The sequence below is a fragment of the Pipistrellus hanaki genome, assembly GCF_964339955.1.
Source record: "Pipistrellus hanaki genome assembly, chromosome: 19".
Lineage (NCBI taxonomy): Eukaryota > Metazoa > Chordata > Mammalia > Chiroptera > Vespertilionidae > Pipistrellus > Pipistrellus hanaki.
Window position 1 is genome coordinate 1,677,283 of NC_140521.1, and position 26,607 is coordinate 1,703,889.

The window sequence follows — 26,607 nt, forward strand, 5'->3', positions numbered from 1 at the left end:
ATCCCTGGGGTCATGCACCCTCAGGACTGGAGAGAGAAATCGGGGGGGCTGTGTCCAGAGGGAGCTGATGCCGTGGGGCAGGGGTGGGGGCCCCGGGGCCGTGCCAGCCTGACCGTCTTGGAACCTCCCAGTCCCCTCCAGCGATGCTCACTGGTCCTCCCACAGCCCAAGCCTCGATGGTTCCAACCACAGCCCCTTCTTCAGCAGAGCTCTGGGTGATGAGGGAGGGCGTGAAGGGGATCCCGCGTGGGCGAGGGGCGGGGCTGGGCGGGGAGAGCCAGCTTCCTGGGTGACCCGGTGCTGAGTGTCTGCGTGTGCACCTGTGCGCACGCCTGTCCGCGGCCCTCACCAGGGCTCCCTGTGGGTGTGGGTGTGGGTGTGAGTGTGGTTGCGGGTGCAGGTGTGGGTGGGGCAGAGGCCGGCGAGGAGGCAGGCCTGGGAGGCAGGTGCCCTCTGCTCTGCCCGCGAAAGGCGTCTGCACCACTCCCTGACCTTGACCTTGACCCTGTCACCTATAAAACTGGCCCCTGCAGACAGGTTTCGCCATGAGCGTTAACGGAACCTGTGAGCGAACACACGCCCGTGACTTCTGATCGGTGCTTCCCTCCCAAGGGGATGCTCTAACCCGGGTCATGGATGGCGGGCCTGGGGGCGCCTCCTGCAGCACCGCCCGCCCTGATGGGGAGGTCAGCCCCCGCCGGGCCCCTCTGCTGCTCTGCGGGGACAGCTCTGACCCTGGCGGAGGTGTCTGCAGGGGGGGAGGGGTCTGGGTGCCAGTGCAGCCTCAGTGGGTCTTGGGGACAGTGTGAGGGCGGGAGCCATCACCACCCCCAAACCGCAGCGCCTTGGGACACATGGGCCTGGCAGGGCACCTCACTTTTCAGAAGACAAGTTTTTCTTTAATTTCAGAGAGAGGAAGGGAGAGGGAGGGATGGAAACATTAATGATGAAGATCATGGATCGGCTGGCTCCTGCGCGCCCCCTGCTGGGGATCGAGCCTTCAGCCCGCAGCCCCCGGGTGCCCTGACCGGGGATGGAACCGTGACCTCCTGGTTCCTGGGTCTATGGGATGCTCAACCCCTGAGCCACGCCGGCCGGCAGCTCCCCACGCCGGCCGGCTCTTTCCTCTTTTGAGGGTTTGTTCTTGACGTGCATTTCGAGATGAGTTACCTCCGTGTGTGTGTGTGTGTGTGTGTGTGTGTGTGTGTGTGTGTAGGAGCTGAGAGGAGGGGGTGCAGGAGGGGGGGAACCTCGGGGTGGACGCGCCCCGCCCTCAGCCCTGCACACGCAGCACCCGCTCGGCTGGCTCGTTCGGGACACTTTATTTTCGGAAAGCAGACAATCTCTGACGTCCACGCCCCCCGGCCGCGTCCCCCTGCGTCTCTCCCAGTCCTCGGCTGTGCTTCGGCGCCGAACGGAGGGGAGAGGAGCTTTGGCAAGGTCCCGGGCGGCTTCCCTCTCGGTGGCGGCGGGCTCGTATGTACACGCGATCCTCGGCCACGGCCCTCCCGCGGCGGCGGCGGGTGCCACGGGCCCGGGGCAGAGGCACGGGCTGGCGTCCTGCGGGGCCTCCCTCAGGCTCCCAGGCTGGCTGAGCCTTCACAGGAGGCAGAGCGGCTCTCAGCCCGTCTCCCCCGCACCCCGTCTCCTCACGAAGCCGGAGAAGCCCCTCTGGAACCCCCAGGACAGACGGCCGTGCTCCTTCGCCCCGAGGTGAGGAACCGCCTTTAAACACGTCACATTGAATTTTCCGGAACAAAAAACGAAGCAGAAACCGCACCAGGAACAGGGGCAGGGACAGTCCGGGGAACAACGGGGACACTCAGCAAGCCAGACACGAAGGAGGACCACCTGGAAAGAAACAGGCTCCGGAGACCCGCGCTTTAAAAAAAGAATACTCGGTTGCGTTTGCAAATGGTCTGTGTTTCCCTGCGGACACCACGAGGTTTGGCAAAAGAAAAAAGAGAGAGAAGGTGTCAGAGAGGAAGTCCCAGGTCCAGAGAACACCGGCGAGCGGCAGAAGCTGGAGCAGGTGGCACCACTCGCGTGGCTGTGTGGCTGCCGTGTCCGGTCCGCTCAGAAAGAGCAGCGAGTGGCCGGAGGCCTGGTCAGCGCTGCGTCCGGCCTCGAACCCGGGTCCAGGCGCAGAGCATGGTCCCCGGGGGGCCGGGGTGGGCGTGTCCAGCGGCAGGAGCTCGGACCCTCCCTGGTCCTCCCTCCTGGTCAGCGACCAGGCCCCCGCTCTAGGGCTCAGCTGGCCTCCGGGTGGCCCCAAAGCCTCCCCCGCAGCCCCACAGGGCGGGGGGGGCCAGTGCAGAGTGGGGCCAACTCGGGGAGGGGGAAGGGACTTGGGGGACATGGTGACAGCGCCTCAAATCTCCCAGAGACCCCGACGCTTTGGGGGTGCGCCGCTGTCTCCAGACTGTGTGTGTGTGTGTGTGTGTGTGTGCGTGCGTGTGTGCACGTGTGTACACCTACCGAGCGACCTATCCGGATGCGGTTATGTTTGTGGAGATGCGGGGGCCAGGGCGGCGGAGGGGTGGGGCTGGGCGGGGCGGGGCGGGGGCGCTCTCCGGGCCCCGGGTTCGGCCCGGGGCCGGGTCTCCCCGGCAGGAGCAGCGGGGCCGGGGCCGGGGCCGGGCCGCCCCGGGTTCCGTCAGGCGCAGACGCCGGCCGGCCCTCAGCAGAGGCCGATGTACTTGAGGTTGTTCTGGATGATGACGTCGGTGACGGCGTCGAAGACGAACTGGATGTTGCTGGTGTCGGTGGCGCAGGTGAAGTGCGAGTAGATCTCCTTGGTCTCCTTGTTGCGGTTCAGGTCCTCGAACTGCCGCTGGATGTACACGGCCGCCTCCTCGTAGGTGCTCTGGCCCTTGTACTCGGGGAAGCACACGGACAGCGGGATGCGCCGGATCTTCTCCGCCAGCAGGTCCTTCTTGTTGAGGAAGAGGATGAGCGACGTGTTGATGAACCAGTTGTTGTTGCAGATGGAGTCGAAGAGGCGCAGGCTCTCCGCCATCCGGCTCTGCGGGGGGACACGCGGCGTTAGCTGGGGGGGCCGCGGGGAAGGACCCCTGACCCCCCGCGGCCGAGCCTGCCAGCCCGGGTCTGGCCCCCACAAAAGCACCCGCTGTGGCTCAGTGGAGAGAGCGTCAGCCTGCGGGCCAGAGGGTTCCGGGTTCGATTCCGGTCAAGGGCACCTACCTTGGTTGCAGGCTCCTCCAGGGCCTGGACCCTGGGTCGGTGCATGCAGGAGGCAACCCATTGATGTCTCTCTCTCTCTCTCTCTCTCTCTCTCTCACATAGATGTCTCTCTCTGTCTCGCCCTCTCTCTCCCACTTTCTCTAAAAACCAATGGAAACACATCCTCAGTTGAAGATACAAAAAAAAGCATCTTCTGTTGGGTGTTCCCACTGCCGGGTGTGCTGTCTTCAGCGTCTCCCACGGGGCCTGCGCCCTGAGGGGCTGCACCCTCCACGCCCGAGCCCGGCCCGGGCTGTAGGAGGCTCCTCCCCTGTTTGTGGCCACCGACCGACTGGGGACACTGTGACCCAGCGGGCTGCGGTGCCACCGGCTCTCTGCGGGGCCTGCCCCCCACCCCCGGGAGACGGGCCGGGCGGGTCTGCACACCGTTTATAGAAACCACACGCCGCCCGTCGGGAGGCCCGGGCAGCAGGGGAGCCGGCGGGGAGGGCGGGGCAGGCAGGGACTCAGTTTCCCCGGCTCCAGGACGAGGAGGTCAGAAAGCCGTGTGTGGCTGCGGAAGGCAGAGCGAGGCCCGGGGAGGTGGGGCTGGGGCGGGGCCGTGGCGTGAATGAGCTCCATTCACCAGGGACGGAGCCAGCCCCGTGGCCGCCCCAGCAGCCGGGCCACTAGGCCTGTCCGGCCACAGGGTGCCAGGCTCCAAGGGCGCCGAGCTGGGCTTGGCCTGGAGGCCGCCTGGTAGTGCCCGCTGGGGGGGGAGATGTGGCTTGAGGGGCACAGGGTTGACGACAGTGTGTGGCGAGCCTAGTCCACAGCCTGGGGCCTGGCTCGATCACCGGCAGGGGCAGCTGAGGCCCCGAGCCCTCGGCTGGGGGCCGGGTGGACCAGCCTGAGGCCTGTGCACCCCCAACTTCTCTAGCGGGTCAGAGGCCAGGCTGTGTCCAGGCCGCAGGCTCACCTGTGCTTCCCCAGGCAGCCAGCCCACCGAGGGTCCCGTCCCTCTGGGGCTCATTTCCCTTTCGGGGTCCCTGTGTCCCAGGGGAGCTCAGAGGAGGAAGATCCTGGCTCACACCAGGGGCAGGGGTCCCACTGAGATCAGAACTTGGGTTTCAACCCCCCCTTCCCCCGCACCCAGGCAATGTGGGACTGTTAGGGACCAGGTTAGGGCTGGGGGGGGAGGGTGGAGACACCTGTCTGCCCTGTGTGTGTGCAGAAGCCGGGCACCGGGCCTCAGTCTGCCCCCAAACTGCAAGTGCCCCGGCCTGCCACCTCCTCTCCAGAACCACCATCCCAGGGACCTGGCGCAGTCTGGTGCCCGTGGTGGCGGGCACTGCCGGGGGCTCCCACCGTCCTGCATCCCGACATTCACCCCGATACCCCATTTCTAAGGAGCCTCTGACAGCCGCCTCCCCTCCTCGGGGCCCCCCGCGCCACACAGACGCGGGCAGCAGCTGGTCTCTCCTTGATGCCCGTGCTGCCGCCTGTGCCTCTGCCTCCGGCCTGGCCGGGCCTGCAGACACGGCTGCCCCTCTGCTTGGGTCTCCCCTGTCCTCAAGGAGCTTCCAATGCCCATGGGGGTTGAGAGGCGACAGAGATGGGCAGACGGACAGACAGACAGACAGACACCACGCAGCCAGCGGCGTGGCTGCTGCTTCCCCGCAGAGGCCGGCCAGGGAGGGGGCGGCGGGAGGAGCCTGAGTCATCTCTCCGCCTGCAGGGACCGCTCGCTCGCTCGGAGCTCAGAGCTCGGCCTCCCCAGGCAGCTCCGCTCGAGCTCTGCCTGTCGCCTGCGGGATCTGCGCTCCGGGCAGGGCCGGTGGCACCGGGTGGAATCACAGAAGCCCGGGGACCAGAGGGCACGTGTGGCCGCGGTCAGCCACCAGGGGGCAGAGGGGCCCGGGGCACGGCCGCCCCCGCGTCCTCTCCGTGCTGAGCGGCTGAGAGTGTGACAGCAGCTGCCGCCAGGGCAGCCGCTCCCCTCCCTGCGCTGAGCCTGAGCCGCCGAGCCTGAGCGTGGTACCCAGACACCCGGGAGACTTGCTGCAGTTTCCATGGCAACCGGGAGGAAGCCTCCATCCTCGGAGCACAGACTGGCGGCGGAAGGATGCGGCGGGCTCCTGAGCCCAGCCTCCCAGGCCCCGTCCCTCCCTGGGCCGGCTCTCCAGCGGCTTCCACCGCGAGTGATGGTCGAACACCCTCCGCCTGGCTCCTAGCCCCGTGGTCGGCAAACTGCACGGCCTGGGCTCAGGAGTCTGTGTTGAAGACGAGGTGTTAGAAGAAGTTTAAGTTTAAAAAATGTGGCTCTCCAAAGAAATTCAATCGTCGTCCTGTTGATTTCTGGCTCTGTGGACGGATGAGTTTGCCGACCACTGGCCTGGGCCATCCCGTGCTCCCCGTCTCCTCCCCCGCGGGGCCATGCTGTCCCTTCGGACCCAGAGGCCGGCCCTGACACCCCCGTCACCATCACTGTGGCCCTTCCTGCCGATCGGCTGGAGCACCACGGCGCCCGCGTGTGTGGCTCCGGGTCCGCCGAGGGCGGCGCTGTCCGTGGCAGGCGCCCAGCGGAGCGGTCTGCCGGCCTGGGCACGGCAGGCGGGCCAGATGGTGCCCGCTCCGCTGTGTGTGCTTGGAGCGGCCGCCGCTGAGCGGGGGCCGGTGGAGGCGGCGTGTGGGTGCCGATGCCCCTGCTGCCCTCCCGCACAGGTGCCTGCCCTGGGCGGGCCTGGGCCACGGAGGGCCAGAGGGCGGGTGGCGAGCGGTCCCCCCTCCCCCTGCCCCTCCCCTGCCTCGCTCGGCGGGGACGGTGGAGGACAGCAGGCGGGTACCGGCCTGGCCTCTTGGCCAGGGGCCTGCGTCCTGTCTCACTGTGGCCCCGCCATTCAGCCGATGGGCCTGGCAAAACCGCCCGCGGAGGCGTTGGGTGAGCCAGGGCTGCGGCTTCGCGGTGACCGCTGTGCCAGGCTGTGCCGGTGGGTGAAGCCGACCCCCGGGGTTCTGTGAGCAGAGGTCCGGGGGCCCCTCTCCTGTGTGCTCCCGTGGGGGGACCTGCCACCGGCCCGCTCCCGCTCCGGCTCCGGCCCCCCAGCTGCCGCAGCAGACACCCAGCCCCAGGCCGCGCCGTGTCAGGAGGGAGATTAGCGAGAGGCAGAGAGAGATTAGCGACCAGGACCCGCCTCCCGCCGCCGCACTCCTGGGCCCCGGTCCTCACGGGCGCCCCCTCCTCACGTCTCCTCTCCCAGCCCCTCGCCCAGGGGAGCCCGTTTCAGAGCGGCGAGGCCTCGGCCAGCGACAGATGGGCACTGTGGGCGGGTGGTGCCAGGAGCCCGGAGTCAGCGCCGCCGCCTGCCCCCTCCCTCCCCCCGCTCCGGTCCCGGGGCTGCTGCCCGCCTCGCAGTCACAGGAGCGATCGGCCTCGCAGTCGCACGGCCGCTGTGTAAACAAGATAACGCCCCGCCGCGCGGCCCCGGCCCCGGCCTGATGGCCAGACACCTGTCCTGGGCTTCCTGCACCCGTCCTCCCCTCTCCACCCCCTGGGGGCCATACTGTCACCGGCGCTCGCCTCGGTGCCCCCCTCGCCGGCCCGGTTCCCCCTCTGGACATGGGGGGGGGCAGGAGTGACCCTCAGTAACGAAAGGGCCGCAGCCTCCCGCTCCCAGCCCCGGGCGGGGCCAGCGCACCTGCTGAGCCTGGGCAGCTTGTCTCGGCGCCGGGCAGCGCCTGGCCCAGCCTCCCTCCTCCGCCCTCCCCTCCCACCTGGTGCCGGGCCCTGCCACGCCCACGGCCGGCCCAAGCCTACAGCCGGGGCCACAGTGTGTGGCCAGTCCGGCTCCCACCCTGTCATTTACTCTGTGGCCAACCGCACGCAGCACACAGGCCGCTCCCGGCCCTCAGGGGGTCCGCCCGGCGAGAGCGGCCTTCAAGCCCCGGCCACTCGGGGCCAAAGCCAGGCCGGGCTGGAGGCGGCCCTGCCCCCAGCACCTTCCTGTCCCCAGGCCCGACCAGGCCAGCCAGGACCCTGGCGGCCACACGCCTGCTGTCTCCCCTAAGTGACCCCTGGTTGTGGGCTGGGGTGTCAGTGCCTCCTGGGCGGGTCCCCAAACCTCCCCTTACACCTGCGTCACACCGTCTCTCCCGTAAGTCCGTCTCTGGGGCGAGGAGGGTCCTGGCTTCTCTGCACCCAGACAGCTGCCCCTCGGGGACCCTGAGGCCACCCCGGCGGGCACGGCCGCGGGCATGGAGGAGCCCCTCCAGCCTCCGGGGACCGCGCCCTGCTGTCCCACCTGACCCGAGGGAGGGAGGGTCACGCGTCTGCCTAGACGGCGACTGGCGAGGAGAAGGCAGAGCCTCCGGCTCCGAGCCCCTGGGCGGCGCGGGGTGCTGTACCCCTGTAACCCGCTGGAGGAGGGGAGGGGAGGGGGAGGAGCGGGAGCCGCGCTCTGGTCGCCGCTGTGGACGGTGGATGTGCACAGAGAGCACACGTGCGGTCACGGGCCGGAGCGGGCATCGCCGAGGCGGCGTGTCCCGGAGGAGCTGACACACGGGCCCCGCCCGGCTCTTCCGAGACGGACAGTACATCCTGTAACCCACGGATGGCTGAGCCGGCCGGCGGCCCTGGCGGGGTCAGAGTGGCCGGATGTGGCCGGGGTGAATGTTTAACAACCCCCCCCGGAGGGGGCGATTGGAGTTCCCGCTGCGATTGCTCCCACCGGGTGGACGGGGAGCTGCCAGCTCGCTGTCCAATGGCCCCCGGGCTCCCTCAGACCGGACACCGACCCTGAGCCCGGGCCACCCAGCTCGGCCCTCCCGCAGGCTCAGGGGCAGGGCGGCCATGCCGTAAGCCAGGGCTCAGCCTCCTCTGCACCTGGGCCTGCCCTCCCCACACGGCGGCCAGCACTGGGGCGCGGCCCCCACTGGAGCCCAGCTTCCTGTTTAGGGAGGGCCGCCCAGGGCACCCCCTGCAGATCCCGCCAGGCTCAGGGTAGAGCTGCCATGGCGGGAGAGGTGCCGCCAGGGGGTGCGTCCGGCATCACAGAGGGAGGCGGCTGATGTGCTCAATGCAGAGCCGGCCACGGGGAGGAGACGGGACGGACGGAAAGGCCCACCAGGCGTGCGGAGCGGGGCCGAGGGGGGACGTGGAGCAGAAGGGCCGGCCGCCCCCTTCCTTCGCTGACGCAGGACCTGCCGGGTGCGGGTGCGGGGTGGGGGTGGGGTGGGGGGGCACTGGGAGGACAGGAGTGGAGCCCGGAGCTGCCCCTGTGACGGGAGAGGCCCGGACGGCTGGGTCTCGCCGGGAGCAGAGGGAAGGGTTCTCCGTCCAAGAAGCTGAAAGGTCAGCTGCCAAGTGCTCGGGCCCAAACAGGTGCCAGGCTGCGCCGCGGGGCCGGTCCCCTCCCGCCCCCCGCCCAGGCCCCCCTCGGGCTGGAGCTGGCGCCCCTCAGACTCCGCGGAGCAGCCGCCCTCCCTGCCAGCCTCACCGAGGCACGGCCGCCGTCAGACCCGGCCCCCGAGGTGGCAGCCAGAGGACCTGCGCCTCTGGAGGCCGCGACAGGCCGGCAACAGAGCAGAGGGCCGTGGAGGAGGCCAGGGCTTGGAGCCCGCACCCAGCGGGGCTGTCCTAAGTGCTGGGGCGCCCCGCGATCAGCTGTGGGACCTGGTCACCCCCCAGCAGCTGGCCATCCCTTAGCAGCTGGTCACCCCCAGCAGCTGGCCGTCTCCTCCAATGCTTGGGACGCGTCAGCCACAGAGACAAAGAGCGGGTCCGGGGATACCCCTGGGAACCGCCCCTGCTGGGTCCTGAGGGGGGGCAGGTGTCACCAGGCAGCACGAGGGTTTGTAGAAGTGACAGTGACTGCCCTGGGTGAGAGTGCCCCCACCACAGTCCGTCAGCAGCTTAGCCCACAGCAGGCACACAGCAGGCGCACAGCAGGTGCACAGGGGTATACAGCAGGCACACAGCAGGTGCGCAGCAGGTATACAGCAGGTGCATAGTAGGTGCACAGCAGGCACACAACATTTATACAGCAGGCACCCAACAGGCATACAGCAGGTATACACAGCAGGCACCCAGCAGGCACCCAGCAGGCACCCAGCAGGCTGCCACAGGGCTGGGAACAGCCACGCTTTGCTGGGAATGGGCAGTGACAAGCGGCTGTGTGTTCACCCGGGAACACGCTGACCCTACAGGCAGCCTTTTACCCGGCCTCTCCTGAGGGCTCCCTCCCTGTGGAGTGGCCGCACGGCCCATTAGCAGGTCTGCAGGGGCAGAGGCGGGCAGCGGGCACCCCCTCTTTTCCCTGAGTGACGGCAGGCTGGGTGAGGGCCGGTGCAGACCTCGGGCACGGACCTGGGCTGCCATGGCGGGCGGGTGGGTGGTCCCTGCACGAGTGGGGCCGCAGCTGAGCCTGCACATTTGTTTTCCCTCCTGGAGGGGCGGGGGGGGGGCAGGCAAAGTGGGGAGGCCGGCCCCTGGGAGTGGCTCCCCCTGAGGGCAGGCTGGGGCCGGGCTTTCCCACGGCCGCCACCAGCCGCAGGCCTGGGTGCCCCCTGCCTCCCCACCCGTGACAGGGACCGCGGGCACAGCCAGGTGACGCATCTCCGGGCGGTGCGCGGCCTCCCACGCCGTCGAGGGAAGCCCCATAGGAACAGTGACTGGGCCCCGGGCGCCGGCGGGGCCTGCGTGGGGGGCCAGGACCGTGAGATCTGTGGGGCGGGAGCTGGGTCACGGTCAAGGCCGGGCACGGCTCGGTGCCCTGGTCCGAGGACGCTCGGGAGTCCGCCTCCCCCTGCCCAGGTGTGGCCCTGCGCTGGCAGCCGCCCCGCCGTGCCCAAGAGCCCAGAGATCCCGCCGTTACCCTTGGCAACCTGCTGACGCAAAAGCCAGCGGGCGGGCAGGGGGCTGGGGGAGGGGCTGGGGAGGGGGCTCCGCTCGCCCTGCCAGGGGAAGCCAGGCCTCTGAGCTCCGCATGGTCTCGGGGCCTGCTGGCTGCCTCGCCTTCGCCAGGGCCCAGGGGGAGCAGTGCAGGGCCCTCCGCAGGGAGAGGGAGCCGGCAGGGTGGCAGTCCTGCCCGGGCCGAGGCGGCGGAGGGGGCAGGGGGGCACAGAGGCGTGGCGGCGCGGGGACAGCGCGTCTGCAGCCCCGGGAGAGGCGGCCCTGCTCCCGGCTCCGGCCCCGGCTCCGGCTGCGGGCGGGCGGCCGGCCCACCTCGGAGGCCACAGCCGGAGGACCGGGAGGCATTGTCTGTCTCTCTCAGAGCCTGTTTGTTTTCCGTCCGGAGAGATTGCTGGTGGAGCATGAAAGGTCAGAACCATTTGGAATCCGGTGAATTTCCAGCCTCGCTTGCCTGAGTTTCTCAAGAATTTCCTTTTCTGGTGAACAACCACCTCCCGGGCCTGCCGCCTGCCTGCGAGGCCGGGTGGTAGCGGGGGCGGGGCCGGCCTGGCTGCCAGCCCTCACGTCAGACAGTGCCCGGCCGGCCCGGGCCCGGCTGCTCCAGGCACAGAGCCCCACGGCCAGGCCAGCAGCCTGTTCTCACCCGGCTCCGCTGTGGCTTCCCGCAGGGCCCGGCAGGAGAAGCCAGGGATTGGAGCCCCAGGGACTGCCTGTCCTCCTGGCTGTCCTCTTGTCTGTCCTCCTGGCTGTCCCCCTGGCTGTCATTCTGGCTGTCCACTCAGCCTGGCTGTCCGCTCAGCCTGCACCCGCCCCGTGAGAGTGCCCGCCATGTGGGGCGTGCAGGCCCCGGCGGAGGTCAGGAGAGGCCTCCTGAGGAGGTGGCCCCTGGGAGGAGGCCTGAGGGCAGAGGCAGGTGGCAGGTGCTTAGGGCTGCAGAGAGCAGAGCACGGGGAGGAGGAGGCACACACAGGCTGAAGCAGAGAGGCAGGGGGAGGCGAGGACGGGCTTGGGGGCCAGGAGGGCCTCGGGCAGAAGGCTGGCCCGGGCCCGGGGCTGAGGCCACGTGGCCGCCTCCTGGTTGACAGAGAAGATGGAAGCCACACCCCTCCACCAAATATGGGCCCAGCGGTGGGCACAGGAGCCCTGGGCGCGGCCGCCGTGGCCTGGCACACCTGTGGACTCGGGCTCGGCGGGCAGAGCCGGCAACCGAGAGTCTGGGAGACAAGCCGGGTGCCAGGGACCTCCCCGTACCAGCCCCCGGAGAAGACAGACGACACAGCCCGGTCCCCGGAGGGCTTGGAGCATGGCTCTCACCAACCTCAGGCCCCTCAGAAAGGGCAAGAGCTGAAGAGCCGGCCTCGGAGTCGATGAGGCTGGACGACCTGCCTGGCAGGGCCCCGGGGCCCAGCCTGGGCATACTGCTCCGCCTCACAGCCTGGCCAGCCCCAAGCCCTCACCCACAGCACTGCCCTGGCGAGGCCTGGTCTGCTCTCGCTGGGTTGCCCCTGGGCCTAGAGCTGCCCCCGGCGCTGGGGTGGGCGCAGGCGGGAGCGGAAGGGCGGCTGGAGCTCCAGACCACACGGTGCTGGGCGCAAGGCGGGCCTGGTCTGGGGACACAGTGCTGTCCTCGGCTCAGGCCACTCCCACCAGCCACACCTGGCACAGCTCCGGGCAGAACCCGGGGCATGGAGGGCAGCGAGGAGAGCCCCGCCCTGCCCCGTGGCTGCTGCCGCCGCTTCCCCTCTCAGAGGCAGTCTCCTTGTGAACCGCACACCCTCCCCAGAAAAGCGCCCAGGTGCCCGCACACCCTCCTCGAGCTGCAGGCCCACCGGGACTTCCCAGCTGCCTTAGCGAGACCGGGGAAGGGGCAAGCCCTGTCCTTGCCACTGCCCTGGTCCCCAGACCTGAAGGCCGACCCCCGTTTACCAGCACGGGGTCTCCCCTGACCCCTGCCCTCGGTCCTGCCAGCACCGCCTCCCCCAGCCCGGGCACCCACAGCCCAGGCACCTACAGCCCCACTCCCACAGCTCCCTGCGGACCCGTCTGCCTCCGGGCCCCACCCGGGGTCACAGGCCTCCGGAGGGCACATTCCGAGTCTCCGCTCAGGGCTCCGCCTGGCACGGCGCCTCTGCTGCAGGAGGGCCGGTGGGAACCTTGGTCACGTCCGCCCCTCGTCTGGCCGTGTGGCCTCTGCCACCACCACCCCCGGGAGCCGGGAGCTGGGCACCTCGGTCCCGACAGCAGGCGTGACTCTCGGGGGGGTCCCTCGGAGCCCATGGAACACCCCCGTGCTCCACATTCTCCCCTAGCCACACACCTCGCCGGAGCCACCACCGGACCCCTCTGCCGGCAGCCTGGACGCCCCCCGCGCCCCCCCTCCGGACACACCCAGGACCCCGCCCCCGCCCCCCGGCCGGGGCTCACCGTCTGGTTGTCCTCGTACAGCTTCAGGTCGTAGCCGCTAAGCTCCACGCAGAAGATGATGGCCGTGACGCCCTCGAAGCAGTGGATCCACTTCTTGCGCTCGGACCGCTGGCCGCCCACGTCCACCATCTTGAAGGTGAGCTCCTTGAAGGTGAACTTGTTCTCCACGATGCCCGTGGTCATGTCCCGGGAGCGCAGGATGTCCTCCACGGTGGGGATGTAGTCGGGAGCGGCGATGCGCTCCAGGTCGTTCAGGTAGTAGGCGGCGTTGTCCTCCAGGTGGTACTCGTTGGAGCGGCCGAAGCAGGTCTGCGCGCCGGGGTCGGCCCACAGGCGCCGCATGACGCCCAGCAGCTCGGGCGTGATCTCGCCCTTGCTCTCGGCAGGGCCGGTGAGCGCGAACAGCTGCACGGCGTCGTAGGCGCGGTCGGGGTTGTGGAAGTCGATCTTGAGGGCGGCCAGGGCGCGGATGATGCGGGTGAGCGAGTCGATGGCGTTGTAGAGGATGAGCGGCTTGTACTCCTTGCACGCCTCCAGGTTGAAGCCGCCGCTGTGGATGATCTTCATCTGCTTCACGATGGTGCTCTTGCCCGAGTTGCTGGTGCCCAGCAGGAGCAGCTTGATCTCGCGCCGCTGCCGCTGGCTCTCGGAGCGCAGGTGCCGGTCGATGCGCCGGGACCGCCGCGCCGCCTCTTTCTCCTCCGAGCTTTGCCGACATCCCATGGTCTGGCAGCGGCGGCGGGCGGCGGCCAGGACACGGGAGCGCGGACGGGGTGGGGGCGGGATGCTGAGACTCGCACGCTCGCTCGGGCGGCGCTGTGCCCGCTGCCCTCGGGCGGGCGCTCAGTGCAGGCGGCAGGGCGAGGCCGGGCCCCGCTGCAGCCCCTGCCCCAGCGCCTCTTCCGCAGCTGGCATGGCGCTCCGGCGGCCGGACGGAGGGGCCGGAGGGGCCGGGCCCTCCCTCTAGCGTCGCTGCCCCGCCCCGGGCTGCCGCCTGGCCTGCGGCTCAGCGGTCATTGCCTGACCTCCGGGCGGTGGGAAGCCGTCCGTCCGCTCGCCTCCGCCTAGGCTGTGGCCGTGGGGTCCCCGGTGGCTGTGGCGGTGCTGCTGAGCGCGGCCGGAAGGCCTGCTGTTGGGGCCTCGGCCGCGGGTGCTCCCTGCGGCCCCCCTGCCTCGGGCATCTGCCCTTCACCTGCCAACGGAGAGAACAGAGTGAGTCTCCCCCAGGGCGGGAAGCAGGACCTGCCGGGGAAGCAGTGACAAGCCCCTCCCTGGAGCACCACCCAGTTGGTGTCCGAACCCCAGCAAACACACACCCTGGCCCTGTACTGCACCCGGTTCGCTGAGGCCGGTGCTCAGGGGAAGAGGGCCCAGCGGGGTGTCATGAGAGAGGGGATGTGCCTTTTTCCCAACTGGGGGAGCTGCCCCGCAGCGTGGCTCAGTGTTTGAGCGTTGACCCGGGAACCAGGAGGTCTCGGTTCGATTCCCGGTCGGGGCACAGCCCCGGGTTGTGGGCTCCATCCCCAGTGCGGGGCGAGCAGGAGGCAGCCGATCCATCGCTCGCTCATATCATTGATGTTTCTGTTCCTCTTTCCCCCTCTTCCTTCCTCTCTGTGAAAACAATAAAAATGTAAAAAAAAAAAAAAGACCCCAGCTGGCTTGGCTCAGTGGATAGAGCGTCGGCCCAAGGACTCAAGGGTCCCAGGTTCGATTCCGGTCAAGGGCATGGACCTTGGTTGCGGGCACATCCCCAGTAGGGGTGTGTGCAGGAGGCAGCTGGTCGATGTTTCTCTCTCCTCGATGTTTCTAGCTCTCTCTTCCTCTCCCTTCCTCTCTGTAAGAAATCAATAATAATAATAAAAAAAATATGAAAAAGAGAAAGTGGTGAGGCCCTTACTACCTAACACCACGAACAAAAATAAACAGAGCGGCTCAGAGCCTTCAGAAAGCAAAAGGCAGGAGCTGCCTGGCATGGATGGGCGCGCCATGACACCACATGACCCCACGCACACGGGCAGCAGAAGGAGACAACTGACAAGCTGGGCCCCATGACCATTAAAAAACCCTGCGCATCCACCACGAACGCAATGGTGAGAAGCATTGCGAGCACAGATTTGCTAAGAGGTGGACAGAAAACTGGACAGAAAACCCCGAGAACTGGACTAGACTGGACAGAAAACCCCGAGAACTGGACTAGACTGGACAGAAAACCCCGAAAACTCAGCAACAGCAAAACCCAGGTCAAACCAGGCAGAGACGCCACACAGACGTTCTCCGGGGAAGACAAGCCAACGGCCAGGAAGCGCATGAGGAGACGCCCATCTCAGCCATCCTCAGGGCAGTGCCCGTCAGACCGCCACGGGACGCCCCGCACCCACACGGCGGCGGCCACTCTGCAAACGGCCGGAGTGACAGCGCCGGGAGGGTGTGCGGGAACCGGGACCCGGCGCACGGCTGGCGGGAACGGCACCGGGAACGGCAGCTGCTGTGGGAAACGGCGTGGAGGCCCCTCAGAACATCACACACAGAACCAGCGCAGGCTCCCGCGACCCCCCGTCTGGGGTCAGACCCCCCGAGGGACTGAGATCAGGGTCCTGGGGTGGATCTCGCTACGCCCGTCTGCATGCGGCGGCGTTCACAGCAGCCAAGTCGGCGGTGGATGGACACGCGAACCGGGGCCCATCCTCAGCTTCAGGAAAGGGGGGCTGGCCCAGGCCACGCACGGCGGACCTCGGGGACAGCGCGCCAAGCAAAGCAAACCGTCACCCTAGGACAGACGCGGTCCGCCCCCCGCACACGCGGTCCCCAGGGGCGCGGGGCCCACAGAGCAGAGTGGACTGGGGGGGCTGGCGGGGGCTGTTTGAGGGGGACAGCGGGGTGAGGCTGCACAACACTATGCATGTACTTAGTCCTCCTCAGCGGCACACTGGAACCCGGCTATCGTGGTAGATTTGACATTGTGTGTTTTATCGCCAAAACATGTTTTGTTGGAGACCTACCAAAAATTAAAAAAAAAAAAATTTGTTTTAAAGGGCGAAGGCCACGTGGTGCGGGAGAAGGAGGCGGAGGTGACCGGCCTGGCCTCACCCCAGCCGAGGGCTGTTCCGCCCAGTGTCCACAGCGGGTGCCGAGTCCCGTGGGGGCCGGCCCTTGCCCTCCCAGGCCAGGGTCCAGGGCCGCCCTGTCTGAGGAGGCCTGGCTGTGTCTGCGAAGCTGTGCCCACGGCCTGGTCCTGACCAGTCACACCAGTGGCCGCCGGCAGCTTAGGCGGAGAGGGGGGACGGTGGCCGTGGTGGCCGCTGTCTGTGTCCCGCCAGCTGCCTGCCATCGGCTCGGGCAGTGCCCAGTCACAGCTGCGGCGGTTCCCTCGCTGGGGCACCCTCTGCCTCGGACCGCAGCACCCACCTGCCGGGGCCACCCGGGCTCTCCCGGCTGCTCTGCGGCTCAGCTGCACCCGGGGGGGTGATGCAGGTGCCAGGGGAGTGGCAGTGGCAGTGGGTGAGGGAGGCAGCACCTCCCACTGCCCCGCTGCTCACTGGGCCAGGGATGTGAGCGTGGCCGTGGGCAGGTTGGAGGTCACAGCCGGCCGAAGCAGACAAAGACCCGCGCCCGTTTCTGAGGGTGAGGGGTCAGGGGTCAGGGGTCAGGCCGAAGGCGGCACACGCACTGTGATGGGGAAGGCAGCGAGATCCGAGGGGCGGGGACGGCTGTGGGCAGCTGTGGGCAGCAGGGCTGTGGGCTAGCCTCCCCCGGGCGCGGGTAGAGGTGCCCGTGAGCAGGAGGGCAGGGAGTGGGACCTGCCAGTGCCAGGGCCTCTGGGTGGGACTGTGCCGGGCAGGGGGGCAGGGAGCAGGCGGAGCCGCCGGGGGCGGGGGCACTGTGAGCGCCAGGGCGGCGGCTGAGCGGGGCATGTGAGCAGATTGTCTGTCTGTCTGTCCGGCAGGGGCAGCGGTGCGGGAGCGCTGGGGGAGGTGAGCTCATGGGCCGGACAGTGGGGTTAGGGTTCGGGGCTCGCAGGGGGGCTGCTCTCGGGGAGGGGACCTGGGAGGAGGCGGCGGTGCCCCACGGGCTCAGGCAGACGTGTGGACCCGCCGGGGCGCCGAGCCGCTGGGCCTGCTCTGCGGCGGGGCTGCTCTGAGGTCCCAGCACGCCCTGCGGAGCTCATGACCTCGCCCGCTGGGGCCACCAGGGCCCGTGGCTGAGGACCCAGGGTGGTGGCCTCCGGGCCCCTCCCAAGCCCTTGGAACCCCTGGGATTCAGACTCCGCCCGTGCCCACCCTCCCCACGCGCCTCAGTCCATTCACCTCCCCAAGGGGCAGCCAGGGCCCCGAGGCCCCCCACCTCCGCGTGGCCTCGTGGGCCTTCGTCACTGCCCCCAGCTCACAGTTCCTCCTCCCATCTTCTCGGCCTCACGGGGGACAGGGGTCCTCTTGAGCTCCTCCTTCCCCCCCTCCTCTCCGCCCCACTCCGTCCCAGGCAGCCCTTCTTTCCCCTTCCCGTCCCAGTCAGCTCCTGCCCGCCCCAAACACCATCCTGCCCACTCCCCATCCTGGGGCGGGGCATGCAGGGCCGTGCAGAGCGTCGTAGGAATGATGGCATTCCTTATCTTCCAATGTCACCCGTCCACCTGGGACAGAGCCGTGTGCGTGCATGCGTGCGTGCGTGTGTCTGCCCATTCTGGAGCCGCCGGGATGGTCTCAGAGCCCCCCCTGTCTGTTACCCTGCAGCCACAGGTGTGACGGACGGACATTCCCACGGGGTGAGGTGGCAAAGTGACCGGGACCCGACTGGGACCTGCCACGTGGCTGCCACGACTCCCTGTCTCCCCCCACGGCTGCCTTCCCCACCCCTCAACCCCCGGCTCCCACTGAGGCTTCCAGAGCGGCCGCCCCTCCTGCCCGCACTCGGCCCCGTGTGCCGGCTGCTCCGGGACCGTCACAGTGACACGGGCACGGACACGGACACACACAGGCGGCCACACCACGGGCCAAAGCGGTGGGGCCACGTGCCCGGCTCGGGCCGCCTGCCCCGGGGACAGCCAGCGGCAGCGTCACGGCCCGTGTGCTCTGGAGGAGGAGGCACCCGCTCACCCAGCGAGCGGCAGGGTCAGGCGGAGAGGGCTTCTGAGCGCCAAGGTTTCTGTAAGGCTTTTATTTATTTATTTACTTTAATATATTTTTTTATTGATTTCAGAGAGGATGGGAGAGGGAGTTAGAAACATCAATGATGAGAGTGGATCATGGATCTGCTGGACATCGAGCCCAAAACCTGGGCCTGTGCCCTGACCGGGAATCGAACCCTGACTTCCTGGTTCACAGGTTGACGCTCGACCACTGAGCCACACTGTCCGAGCTCTGTAAGGCTTATAGATTACTTTGCATCACAGAGTCCTGCAAACGTTGGGGGAAACGGTAGCGTGTGCGTATGTGAGACGCCACGGCCTGCGCCAGCGGAGAGGACCGGGGACACGGGACTGTGTGGGTTCGTTGCAGCGGCTCACAGCCACCGGGACCCTGGCCACTGGGCCGCTCATCCAGCCCCAACCCGCCTGCAGGCACTGACCCCAGAGCAGATCCGACCGCAGCCACTTCTCTCCCGCAGAGCAGATGGGAGAGGCCAGGCTGTGTGCGCGGGTCCCAGCCAGACAGGCCCGCGGACGGCTCTGCCCTGGCGGGGCAGCCTCGGCCCGGGAGGCCCTCCCCGTGGCCCGGACAGCCCGGGGCTCCGGTGCCCTCTGCCGCGTGCCCACGGCCGCCAGGGCTGCCCAGACGCGGTGATAGCATCGCCGGGGAGCTCTGACTCAGGAGGAAGCCGGGCCAGGAGGAAAGAAATAAATAAATAAGATGGAAGGTTCCGTCCCAGCGGAGGGAGGCGCCCTGCCGGGGAGGGGCCAATGGAGGACCCCTGCCCCCGGTGTGTGTGTGTGTGTGTGTGTGTGTGTGTGTGTATGGGGGGGGGGGGGTGCTGGCTCCCTGGTTTCCATAGCGAACGTGCCTCATGGCCATCCATCAGGCCCCTGGGCTGGGCAGAAACCCTGATTTAGCCAGATGGGCACCCGAGGTGTGGCCACCTCTCCCTGAGCGCACTTGGATGTTGCCCGGCCACAGCCCCGGCAGGTGTCCTTCACCTGTGAGCCATCAGGCTGGGCTGCGGGCCCCTATCCTCACCCCCACCCCCACCCCTACCCTAACCCCCACCCCCATCCCCAGGCCTGTTCAGGAGCCCCGCCCTCACTCCTCCCGCCAGCTCCAGCCTCCTCTGCCAGGGACACTGGCCACCCGGGCATGGCTGCACCTTTCACACCGGCACGGGGCTGCACTCCTGGTCCTGCCCGGGAGAGCCCCAGAATCGCCGGCAGGAGAAGGCAGACGGCCCTGGGGACAGGCCGCGTGGCGACCCAGACCGGCCGGGCCCCGGCCCGGAGCGGAGAGGGAGCGTGCAGAGGCTGTCAGGGTTCCGGGAAGAGGCGGTGGTGTCGGGGTGCCGCGGGCCCCCTCCTCCCGCCGCAGGACAGGGCAGGGCGGGGCGGGGGGGGGGGGGGGGCGGGGATGTGCCTGGGGCTCTCACAGAGGGAATCAATGCTTGGCACCGGCTCAGTGTTTAAGGGAAATGAATAGATTTTGGCTGAGGACAAAGAGAGTTTGATTAATCAGAAATTGGATAATGGAGGCAACACTCTATTTTTCTTCCCAGCATTTTATCGGGAAATATGTTTGCACAGCACATCGGAAGTAACGGGAGGCTGCGAGCGGGCGGGCGGGGGAGGGGCGGCCTGCTGGAGCCCAGCCCAGCCCGGGGACAGGCTCCCGAGCCACGGCACCAGCAGGGACGGACGGGAAGCAAGAGGGGCTGGGCTGGGCTGGGCAGGCCGGAGGTCACACACCTGGGGCAGCTGGGGGCAGAGGCTGGGCGCACAGAGGCGGGGCCCAGAGGCGGGCGGGGAGGGGAGGGCACACGGCCAGGCCCTCAGTCAGCACGGAGGTGGGTGGTTCCTCACGGGGAGATGGCTCCGTCCCCAGCCCGGCCCCCTCCCCCCACTCCACCCGGCCCGTGGCCCTCTCGGTCCCTCTCTCCTCCTCCTGTGCCGTCCCCCTCCCACGACGCTGGGCGCGGGGCAGCCACTCGGGCGTCGGTGTGAGAAACGGAAACCGCCTGCACCTTGACCAGGGCCGACGGAAAGAGGAGGCCGCTGAGGTCCGGAGAGGGGAGAGGGCGGTCAGGGTCACAGGCAGGGCCGGGACCGGAACCCAGGGCTCCGGGCTTCCCATCCAGCGCCCTTCCCCGCACCGAGCTGCCGGCTGAGCTGGTCGTGGGCGCAGGGGCCACCGGGAAGGGCCACCCACCATCACAGGCTCGCCCACTGGGTGCCTTTCCGACCACCAGGGCCTTGCCTCCCCCTCTCCGACGGTTTCCCATGGACGTGCCTCTCTGTGTCCCAACTATGGGTCCCCCGTCTGGCCAAGCCCCCACCAAGCCGTTCCGTGTCCCCGACATGCCAGGGCCCTGGGCCTGTGGTCCTGGCGTGAGGAGCCACCGGGCAGGCCGCCAGAGGGTGGGCCCCGCCGGTCACCCCCTCGGGAAAGCCCGGCCCCCCGGTCTCGGTCTGCGTAGCTGGGAGGAGGCGGCGGTGAGCAGCCCCCGGGGCAGAGCTGGGTGTGGAGGGTGAGAGCTTCCGTGTCTCCGGCCCGGACTGTGCACCGGAGTCCTCTCACCTCGGCCGTGACCTCCACCACCCAGGGGCAGGCCTCGGGGGAGGTCAGCCCCCACCCGCCAGGGCTGGGGGTGCTCAGTGGGCAGGGTCCCTTCCCGGAGGGTCTGCTGGGACCTCCGCGGGCACCGCCAGGACAGGCTTTCGGGGGGCGCCGGGCGGGTTTCTGCTCAGAGGCTCTTGGAAGGAGCGAAGGGCCTGACGCGGGTTGTAAAGACCCTCCCCGGCACGGCCGGCGTGGCTCAGTGGCTGAGCATCGCCCTATGACCCAGGAGGTCACGGTTCGATTCCCGGTCAGAGCACAGGCCCGGGTTGCGGGTTCGATTCCCGGTTGGGGCGTGCAGGAGGCAGCGGATCGATGACTCCCTCTCATCACGGATGTTTCTGTCTCTTTTCCCCTCTCCCTTCCTCTCTGACATCAATTTTTTAAAAAAAATTAAGTAAAAAAAGACCCTCCCGGCACCATGGTTTCCATCAGCCTCCCTCCTCGTTGGTTCCCCCCGGGGGAGCCTCTGAGAGCCACGCCTTCATCTAGAAGCAGACACTCAGAGCCCGGAGGCATCGCAGGCTGCTCGGAGAGAGAGACGAGCTGGAGGAAGCGTCACTGGGTGAGGCTGCCCACTGCCCGGCCCAGGTCCCGGCCCCGGGGCGCAGCCTGCAGCCCCTGCGCTGTGGCTCCCACCAGAGGCCGCAGGGGGTCAGGGCCAGAGGGGAAGAAACCACATTCGGGGGCTGGGGTGGGGCTGGGAGGGTGGCCGCCCCACGTGCCAAACACAGCCCACCAGCCCGAGGGAGGCCGGCGGAAGGGAAGGGGACTGGGCCATGGCCCTGGGCCCGGCGCCACGGGCACGCGCACCGGCAGGCACAGGGCCGCGCCCGGTGCAGTGCTCTGTGGTCGCTGCCCTGAGACGCTCCATCATGTAAAAGACATATGTATTCTCATTCATTCCGGAGAGGAAGGGAGAGAGGGAGAGAGCTAGACACATCCATGAGAAGAGAGAATCATGGACCGGCTGCCTCCTGCATGCCCCCCCCCGCTGGGGATCGAGCCCTCCACCAGGGCCGGTGCCCTGACCGAGAATCGAACCCTGACCTCCTGGTTCACAGGTCGATGCCCAACCACTGAGCCTGTGTGGGCCCGCCCTCCAGTGGAGACACACCCTGGCGTGGCCTCTCCACGGGGCTTCTCTCACTGCTCCTCAGTCCTCCCCTGGGCCGGCCCCGCCCTCCTGTCCCACCACCCTCCGTCCCCACGTGACCTCAGCCCCCGGTCCCTGGCTTCCCACCCACTCCGTGCCAGACTCCAGGTTCCTGCCCCCAGACCGTCTCCCCTCTGACCCCTGTGCACCCATGTCCTGCGGCGTCTGACCGACCCCAGGGCCCTGCCTCCAGCTGAGCCCGCGCCGTCCATCGGAGCTGTCCTCCTCGCCAGCAGCAGGTCCCTCTGAGCGCCCCACCCCCACCGGCTGCCGCTCGCTACCCCCCTCCACGGGGTCAGCAGCCCCGCCCCCTTTCGGGCCTGGCCACTGCGCCCTCAGGGGCCTGCGGAGCCCTCCCTGACCTCTCGCAGCTCCCGCCCCCTCTCCTGGGCGTTGGCACCTGCCATCCCTTTTCTGTCAATCACCCGCCTCGCTTGTGGCCCCGCCGGGCACTGCGCCGCTGCCTCAGGTCCCCCCCTCTCAGGGCGCCCATCCCTCTCCTGCTCCGTGGCCCACGTGCTGGGCCGGCCTCCGTCTGATGTGGGAGCCAGAGTGGCTGCGGTGTCCGTTCTGCTCCGCGTGCCCCTGTGCCTGGCACGGGGCCGGGCCCGCCAGGTGCGGTAAACATTAGCCGGAGGAAGGACTGAATGGGCAGCCGAGGGCAGGGCAGCCGCCTCCTCCCAGGCTCCCGGCCGGCAGACAGTCCCGGGGAGTTCACCGCCAAACGCGAGGAGGGCGGGGGCGCCCCTGCTGGGAAGTGGGGGCCTGTGCTTGTGGGTGGGGACCAGGTGGCTCAGAGCACGGGGATGGGCCGGGGCAGCGAGGCCAGATCCCGACCCAGGTCTCCTCCCCTCACCTGGAGCTCCGCCCTCCCGCCCCACCCTGCGGGGGCCTGGGCCCTGCCACTCCAGCCCCTGGGCCCTGCCCAGTCCACACTAGCCGTGTCAGGCCGCCCTGAGGCTCTGCCCGGGGCTATCCAGCGGCCTCCGAGGCCTGTCTGTTCCCTTCGCCTCCTTCCTGCCCACCCTGGGGCTCCAAGGCCGCCCGGGGGCCCGGCTCCCCAGTTTCCTTCCGGGGCCACGGGGAGCAGCGGCTATCTATCTGCCTCTCTCAGAGTTCCTGCCCCCCGCCTAGTCAGCTCAGCGGGAGGCCCTAGGCACAGGGTTTCAGATGGAGGGCTGGGGTGGGCGGCGCGGGGTTGCCCCGCCCTCACCCCCAGGGGCAAGGCCCACAGGCTGTCCATCGCTGTCATCGCAGGACAGACACCCAGCCGAGGCCACACCCAGGGCCGCCCTCCCCGCGATTGGCACCCCACCCACTGGCCCCAGGGCAGCCTCCCTGGGCCCACCTGGTACCCAGGGCGCCCGGCATCGCCCTGCAAGCCCCTGAGAACCAGACCGAGGCGTCCCCTCCTGGGAGCAGCTGGGACGGAGGGAGGAACTCATGCGTGTTCTCACCACAACCCCTGGTCTCACCCCCAAACTGAAAGTGTATGGGGGGGTGTTTTTTTTGGGGGGGGTTCGGGGGTACTGGCAGCCAGAGAGCACGCAGGCCGAGGGCAGAGGTGTCTCAGCAGCCCAGGGCTGTGGGAGGGAATGAGAGGAGTTTGAAAGCAGAGGCCGTGGCTCGTGGCTGAAGCACCACTCATCTGGGCGCGGGCAGGCGGGCGGGCGGGCGGGCGGGCGAGCGTGGCCAGGCCGCCCGCACCACAGCCCCGGCCCCGAGACTCCCAGGCCCCACGGCTGTGCCCCCTGAGGTCCCTGCCCAGAGGGACGGCAGCTAAACACCACCTCCATCCTGGCTGGGAGGGGGCGAGGTGGGGGGCTGCCCAGATCCCCGGCCCTGCCCACCGGCCCAGGTGCCTGGACAGGTAGCCAGGCCGCCAGGGGCTCCCCGAAGCCCCTCAGGCTCTGCCCTGGGCCCCCGCCAGTCCCCGGAGCACACAGCCAGCCGCCCCCTTTCACAGCTCACACGCAATGGGGTCGCCCTTCCCCCAGCTCCCTCGGCCCCTGCACGGCCCCCACCCGCCTCTCCCGCCACACCTAGGGCTCCCCAAGCACCCCCCCTCCACTCTGCACCCCTCAGACCTGACAGCCCCAGCTCCTGTGCCCTGGTCCGTTCTCTCCCCTCTGCCTGCAGTGCCCACCCCATCTGTGCCCGTGCCCTTCAAGCTCCAGTTCAAATGCCACTTTGCCCGCAGGCATGTCTGACCCTAGCCAGGGTCACCTCTTTGAGGTCCCCTCCTGAGACCCCTCCCCCCGCAAACCCACACTCAGGGTTGGGTTATCTGAGCAAAGACACTGCTTCCCTGTGTGTGTGTGTGTGTGTGTGGGGGGGGGGGGGGTTAGTCAGTCCCTGGAGGGCAGGCCCGTCCCCTCCCACCCCAGCGCCAGGCCCTGGGGGAGGGGGGTGCGAACGCTCAGTAAATATTTGCTTAATCGAATTTGGCCAAGGAGCCACCTCCAGACAGAGCCAGGCAGTGGGTCGGACGCGGTCCCGGGCAGGGAAATCGCTTGGGCAGAAAAAAAAAAAAAAAAAGCCTGCCAGGGGCTGGGCCGTCTCCTGAAGGCCGGCCAGTTTGGCCTCCCAGGCACCAGGCGGGTCCCTGCATCCTCAGACAGGGGCTCCACCCCGGGTGGCCACAGAGCACCCCGGTTCCAGGCCCAGGGGGCCCCCTGCATCCTCAGACAGGGGCTCCCAGGAACCCGGGGTGGCCACAGGCCCAGGCGGGCTCCTGCCTCACCCAGAGGCGCAGCGCCGCCCTCCAGGCAGAGCCCCCCTCGGATCTCCCGCAGGATCGGATCCCCGAGCCCCAGCCCGAAGGCCCTGGCACCCCTCCCCCGAGACACCCCCACCGCCTTTTAAGGGAAAAAAAAAAATCGAGCCGGGAACGTAGCAAAATCGCAGCGATCGATACTCATCTTGCTCGGAACGCCTCGGAGCGGAGCAACCTGCTCGCTCGCTGCAAGAGCGATCGCCGAGCACGGAGAGCCACCGGGAGCCACCGGGAGCCATCACCCGCTCGGCGCAGCCTCCGGGGCCCTCCCGGCTCCGCCAAGGCCACGCGCTGGCGCCCCCGCCGCCCCGCCGCCGCCTCCCGCTCCCCGGACCGGAGACCCGGCCCCGACTCCGCTCCGGCCGCTGCGGGCGGGGGGCGGGCGGCGCGGCGTCCCCAGCGGCCGCGGTCACCCCTCCCTCCCGCCGGCTCCCCGCCCGGGGCACCCCGTCCCCAGCACCTGCTGGGCCCGCGACACCCCGGCCACCGCCCTGGCATCGCCGCCCCCCACCCACCCCGGCCGGCATCCCTGTCGCCGCCGCACCGGGCACCCCCCCAGCCGGGCGGATCCCGGCACAAAGGCCCGGGCGGGCCCCGTGGGGGCGGGGTGGGGTGGGGCGGGGCGGGGTGGGGTGGATGCCCCGGCCGCGCCCCCGGTTCCCCCGGGCTCGGCGGCCGCTCCACTCACTCACCTCAGGGCCGCGGCACCAGCATCCGCCGCGCGGCTCCGGCGGCGGGCGGGCGGGTGCAGAGCGCGGGCCCGGAGCCCGGATCCGCACGGCGCGGGTGGCAGCGCCCGCGCGGGGACGTGATCGGTCCGCGGGCGGCGCACACGCTCCGGCCGCCCCGGCTCCCTCCGCCCGCCGCCCGCCGCCCGCTCTCCCGCGCCGCCCGCCGCCCGCGGGTCCGCCCGCCCTGCGCTGCCGCCGCCGGCAGGGGGCGGAGCCGCGAGCGCAGCGCGTTGCCAGGCAACCGCGGGCGGGGGGGTGGGGTGGGGGTGGGAGGTGGTGACCACCCGCGGGGCGCCGCCGCCCCACCAGCAGCGTTGGGTGGCTGCTCATTGGGCACGAGCGGCTGATGGACGTGCCCGCGGCCCAATGGCGGCGGGAAGGGGCGGGGCCGCAGCGGGGCGCGCGCCGCGGCCGCGGCCGCCACCCTGTCTGCGCTGCGGGCGCGGGCATCCCCGGGACCCGGCTGCCCCGAGGCGCCCACCCGGTGGCGCTGCCCCTGGCGGATCGGGAGGCCGAGCTGGACAGCGGCCGATGGCCCCTGCCCTCCGCCGCCGGCCCCGGTCCAAACCCAGCTCGGCCTTTCCTGAGCTCCGCGACCTTGGGCCACCGGCCGACCTCTCGAGGCCTGTTTTGCAAAGTGGAGCTGGCGGCACCGCCCCCCTGGCTCGTCTAGACAATCCGCTAGAACGGAGTGTGGGAAAGGTGTGCAATCCTAAGGGTTTGCGCCCCCCAGGTTTGTGCGGCGATGGGAGGGGCCTCAGTCGGCCTTTGATCGCCCACCCAGCTGTCAGGTCCCCTGGCAATCTGACCTCGGAAGATGGATTGCCTTGGAAGGGGGGTGGGGGGACAGGAGTGTCCCCCAGACTAGAGAGGGGGGAGGGAGCCAGCCCCGTGAGGGCCCCGGTGCTGCCCTTGGGATGGAGGCGTGTGGAAGGCATGAGATGCTCAGCAGAATGCATCTTAGAGCAGTCTGCCCAGGTCTGCTTTCCGTTCAGAGAGCCCAGCTGTGGGGCTCTGCGCCCCTCACCCCTCACTCCTGTGTGTCCCTCCTAGAGCATCGCCCGTAAGGCGCAGACACTCCCAGCCAACGCTGACCCCGTCGCTTTACACCCTCATGGTCATATTACGAGGAGCACCCCACGCGTGGGCGTGGGAGCACTGGTGCTGACCGCTGGCAGAGGTGGATGGGGGGTGTTGGCCCCACCCCAGATCTGTGGTCAGGAGACAGAGGCCGGGATCTGGCTCTGCCCGCCGGACACCGTGGCCCCAGCAGCATCCCGTGACCTCTCTGGTGTGAGTCCTCTGCTGTGAAACGGAGACCGTGGCATTACCCACCTGTGACGGGGCCGCCTAGCCCGTCAGGGACGGGACAGAGGTTGGCGATGGGCACCCAGAGGTGGACCTAGGCCGGGCACAGTGCTGGCTGGAGGCGGCCAATGAGGATGAAAGGAATGCGGCTAGCCATCCAGGGCTCCTCTGTGTGCGTGTCCTCCCCGGCATGGCACCAGGCTGGGTTAGGCCGGCCCCTGTGCGCCCGCCTGTCCTGTGGACCACACGGAGGCCAGCGGCGGTGCCAACAGGAAGGTGGTGCCACAGGCCCTGCCTTGGGTACCTCCAAGGGGACGGGGCTGGAAGGGAAGCTCAGGCCCGGCTTTGCGGCCATGCCCTGTGCGCCC

The 26,607-nt window shown here is 69.3% G+C and overlaps 2 protein-coding genes across 2 annotated transcripts in view; one reads left to right on the forward strand and one right to left on the reverse strand.

Annotated features, from left to right (window-relative positions):
* Positions 1-26,607, forward strand: part of RSPH14 (radial spoke head 14 homolog) — a gene marked incomplete at its 5' end in the record, with an annotated part of 37,644 nt that overhangs the window by 4,919 nt on the left and 6,118 nt on the right. The gene's annotated exons all lie outside the window — the stretch shown is intronic.
* On the reverse strand, positions 1,903-13,259 carry GNAZ (G protein subunit alpha z). The gene is made up of 2 exons (XM_084867458.1): positions 12,518-13,259; positions 1,903-3,025 (listed from the first exon to the last, which is right to left on the reverse strand). Exons 1-2 carry the CDS (start codon positions 13,238-13,240, stop codon positions 2,681-2,683), a joined length of 1,068 nt encoding a protein of 355 aa, XP_084723584.1. The 5' UTR covers positions 13,241-13,259; the 3' UTR covers positions 1,903-2,680.

Coding starts and splice junctions, on each gene's coding strand:
- GNAZ (XM_084867458.1), bottom strand. CDS start 13,240: ATGGGATGTCGGCAAAGCTCGGAGGAGAAAGAGGCGGCGCGGCGGTCC. Junction 3,026..12,517: donor TGTACGAGGACAACCAGACG/GTGAGCCCCGGC, acceptor GTCCCCCCGCAG/AGCCGGATGGCGGAGAGCCT.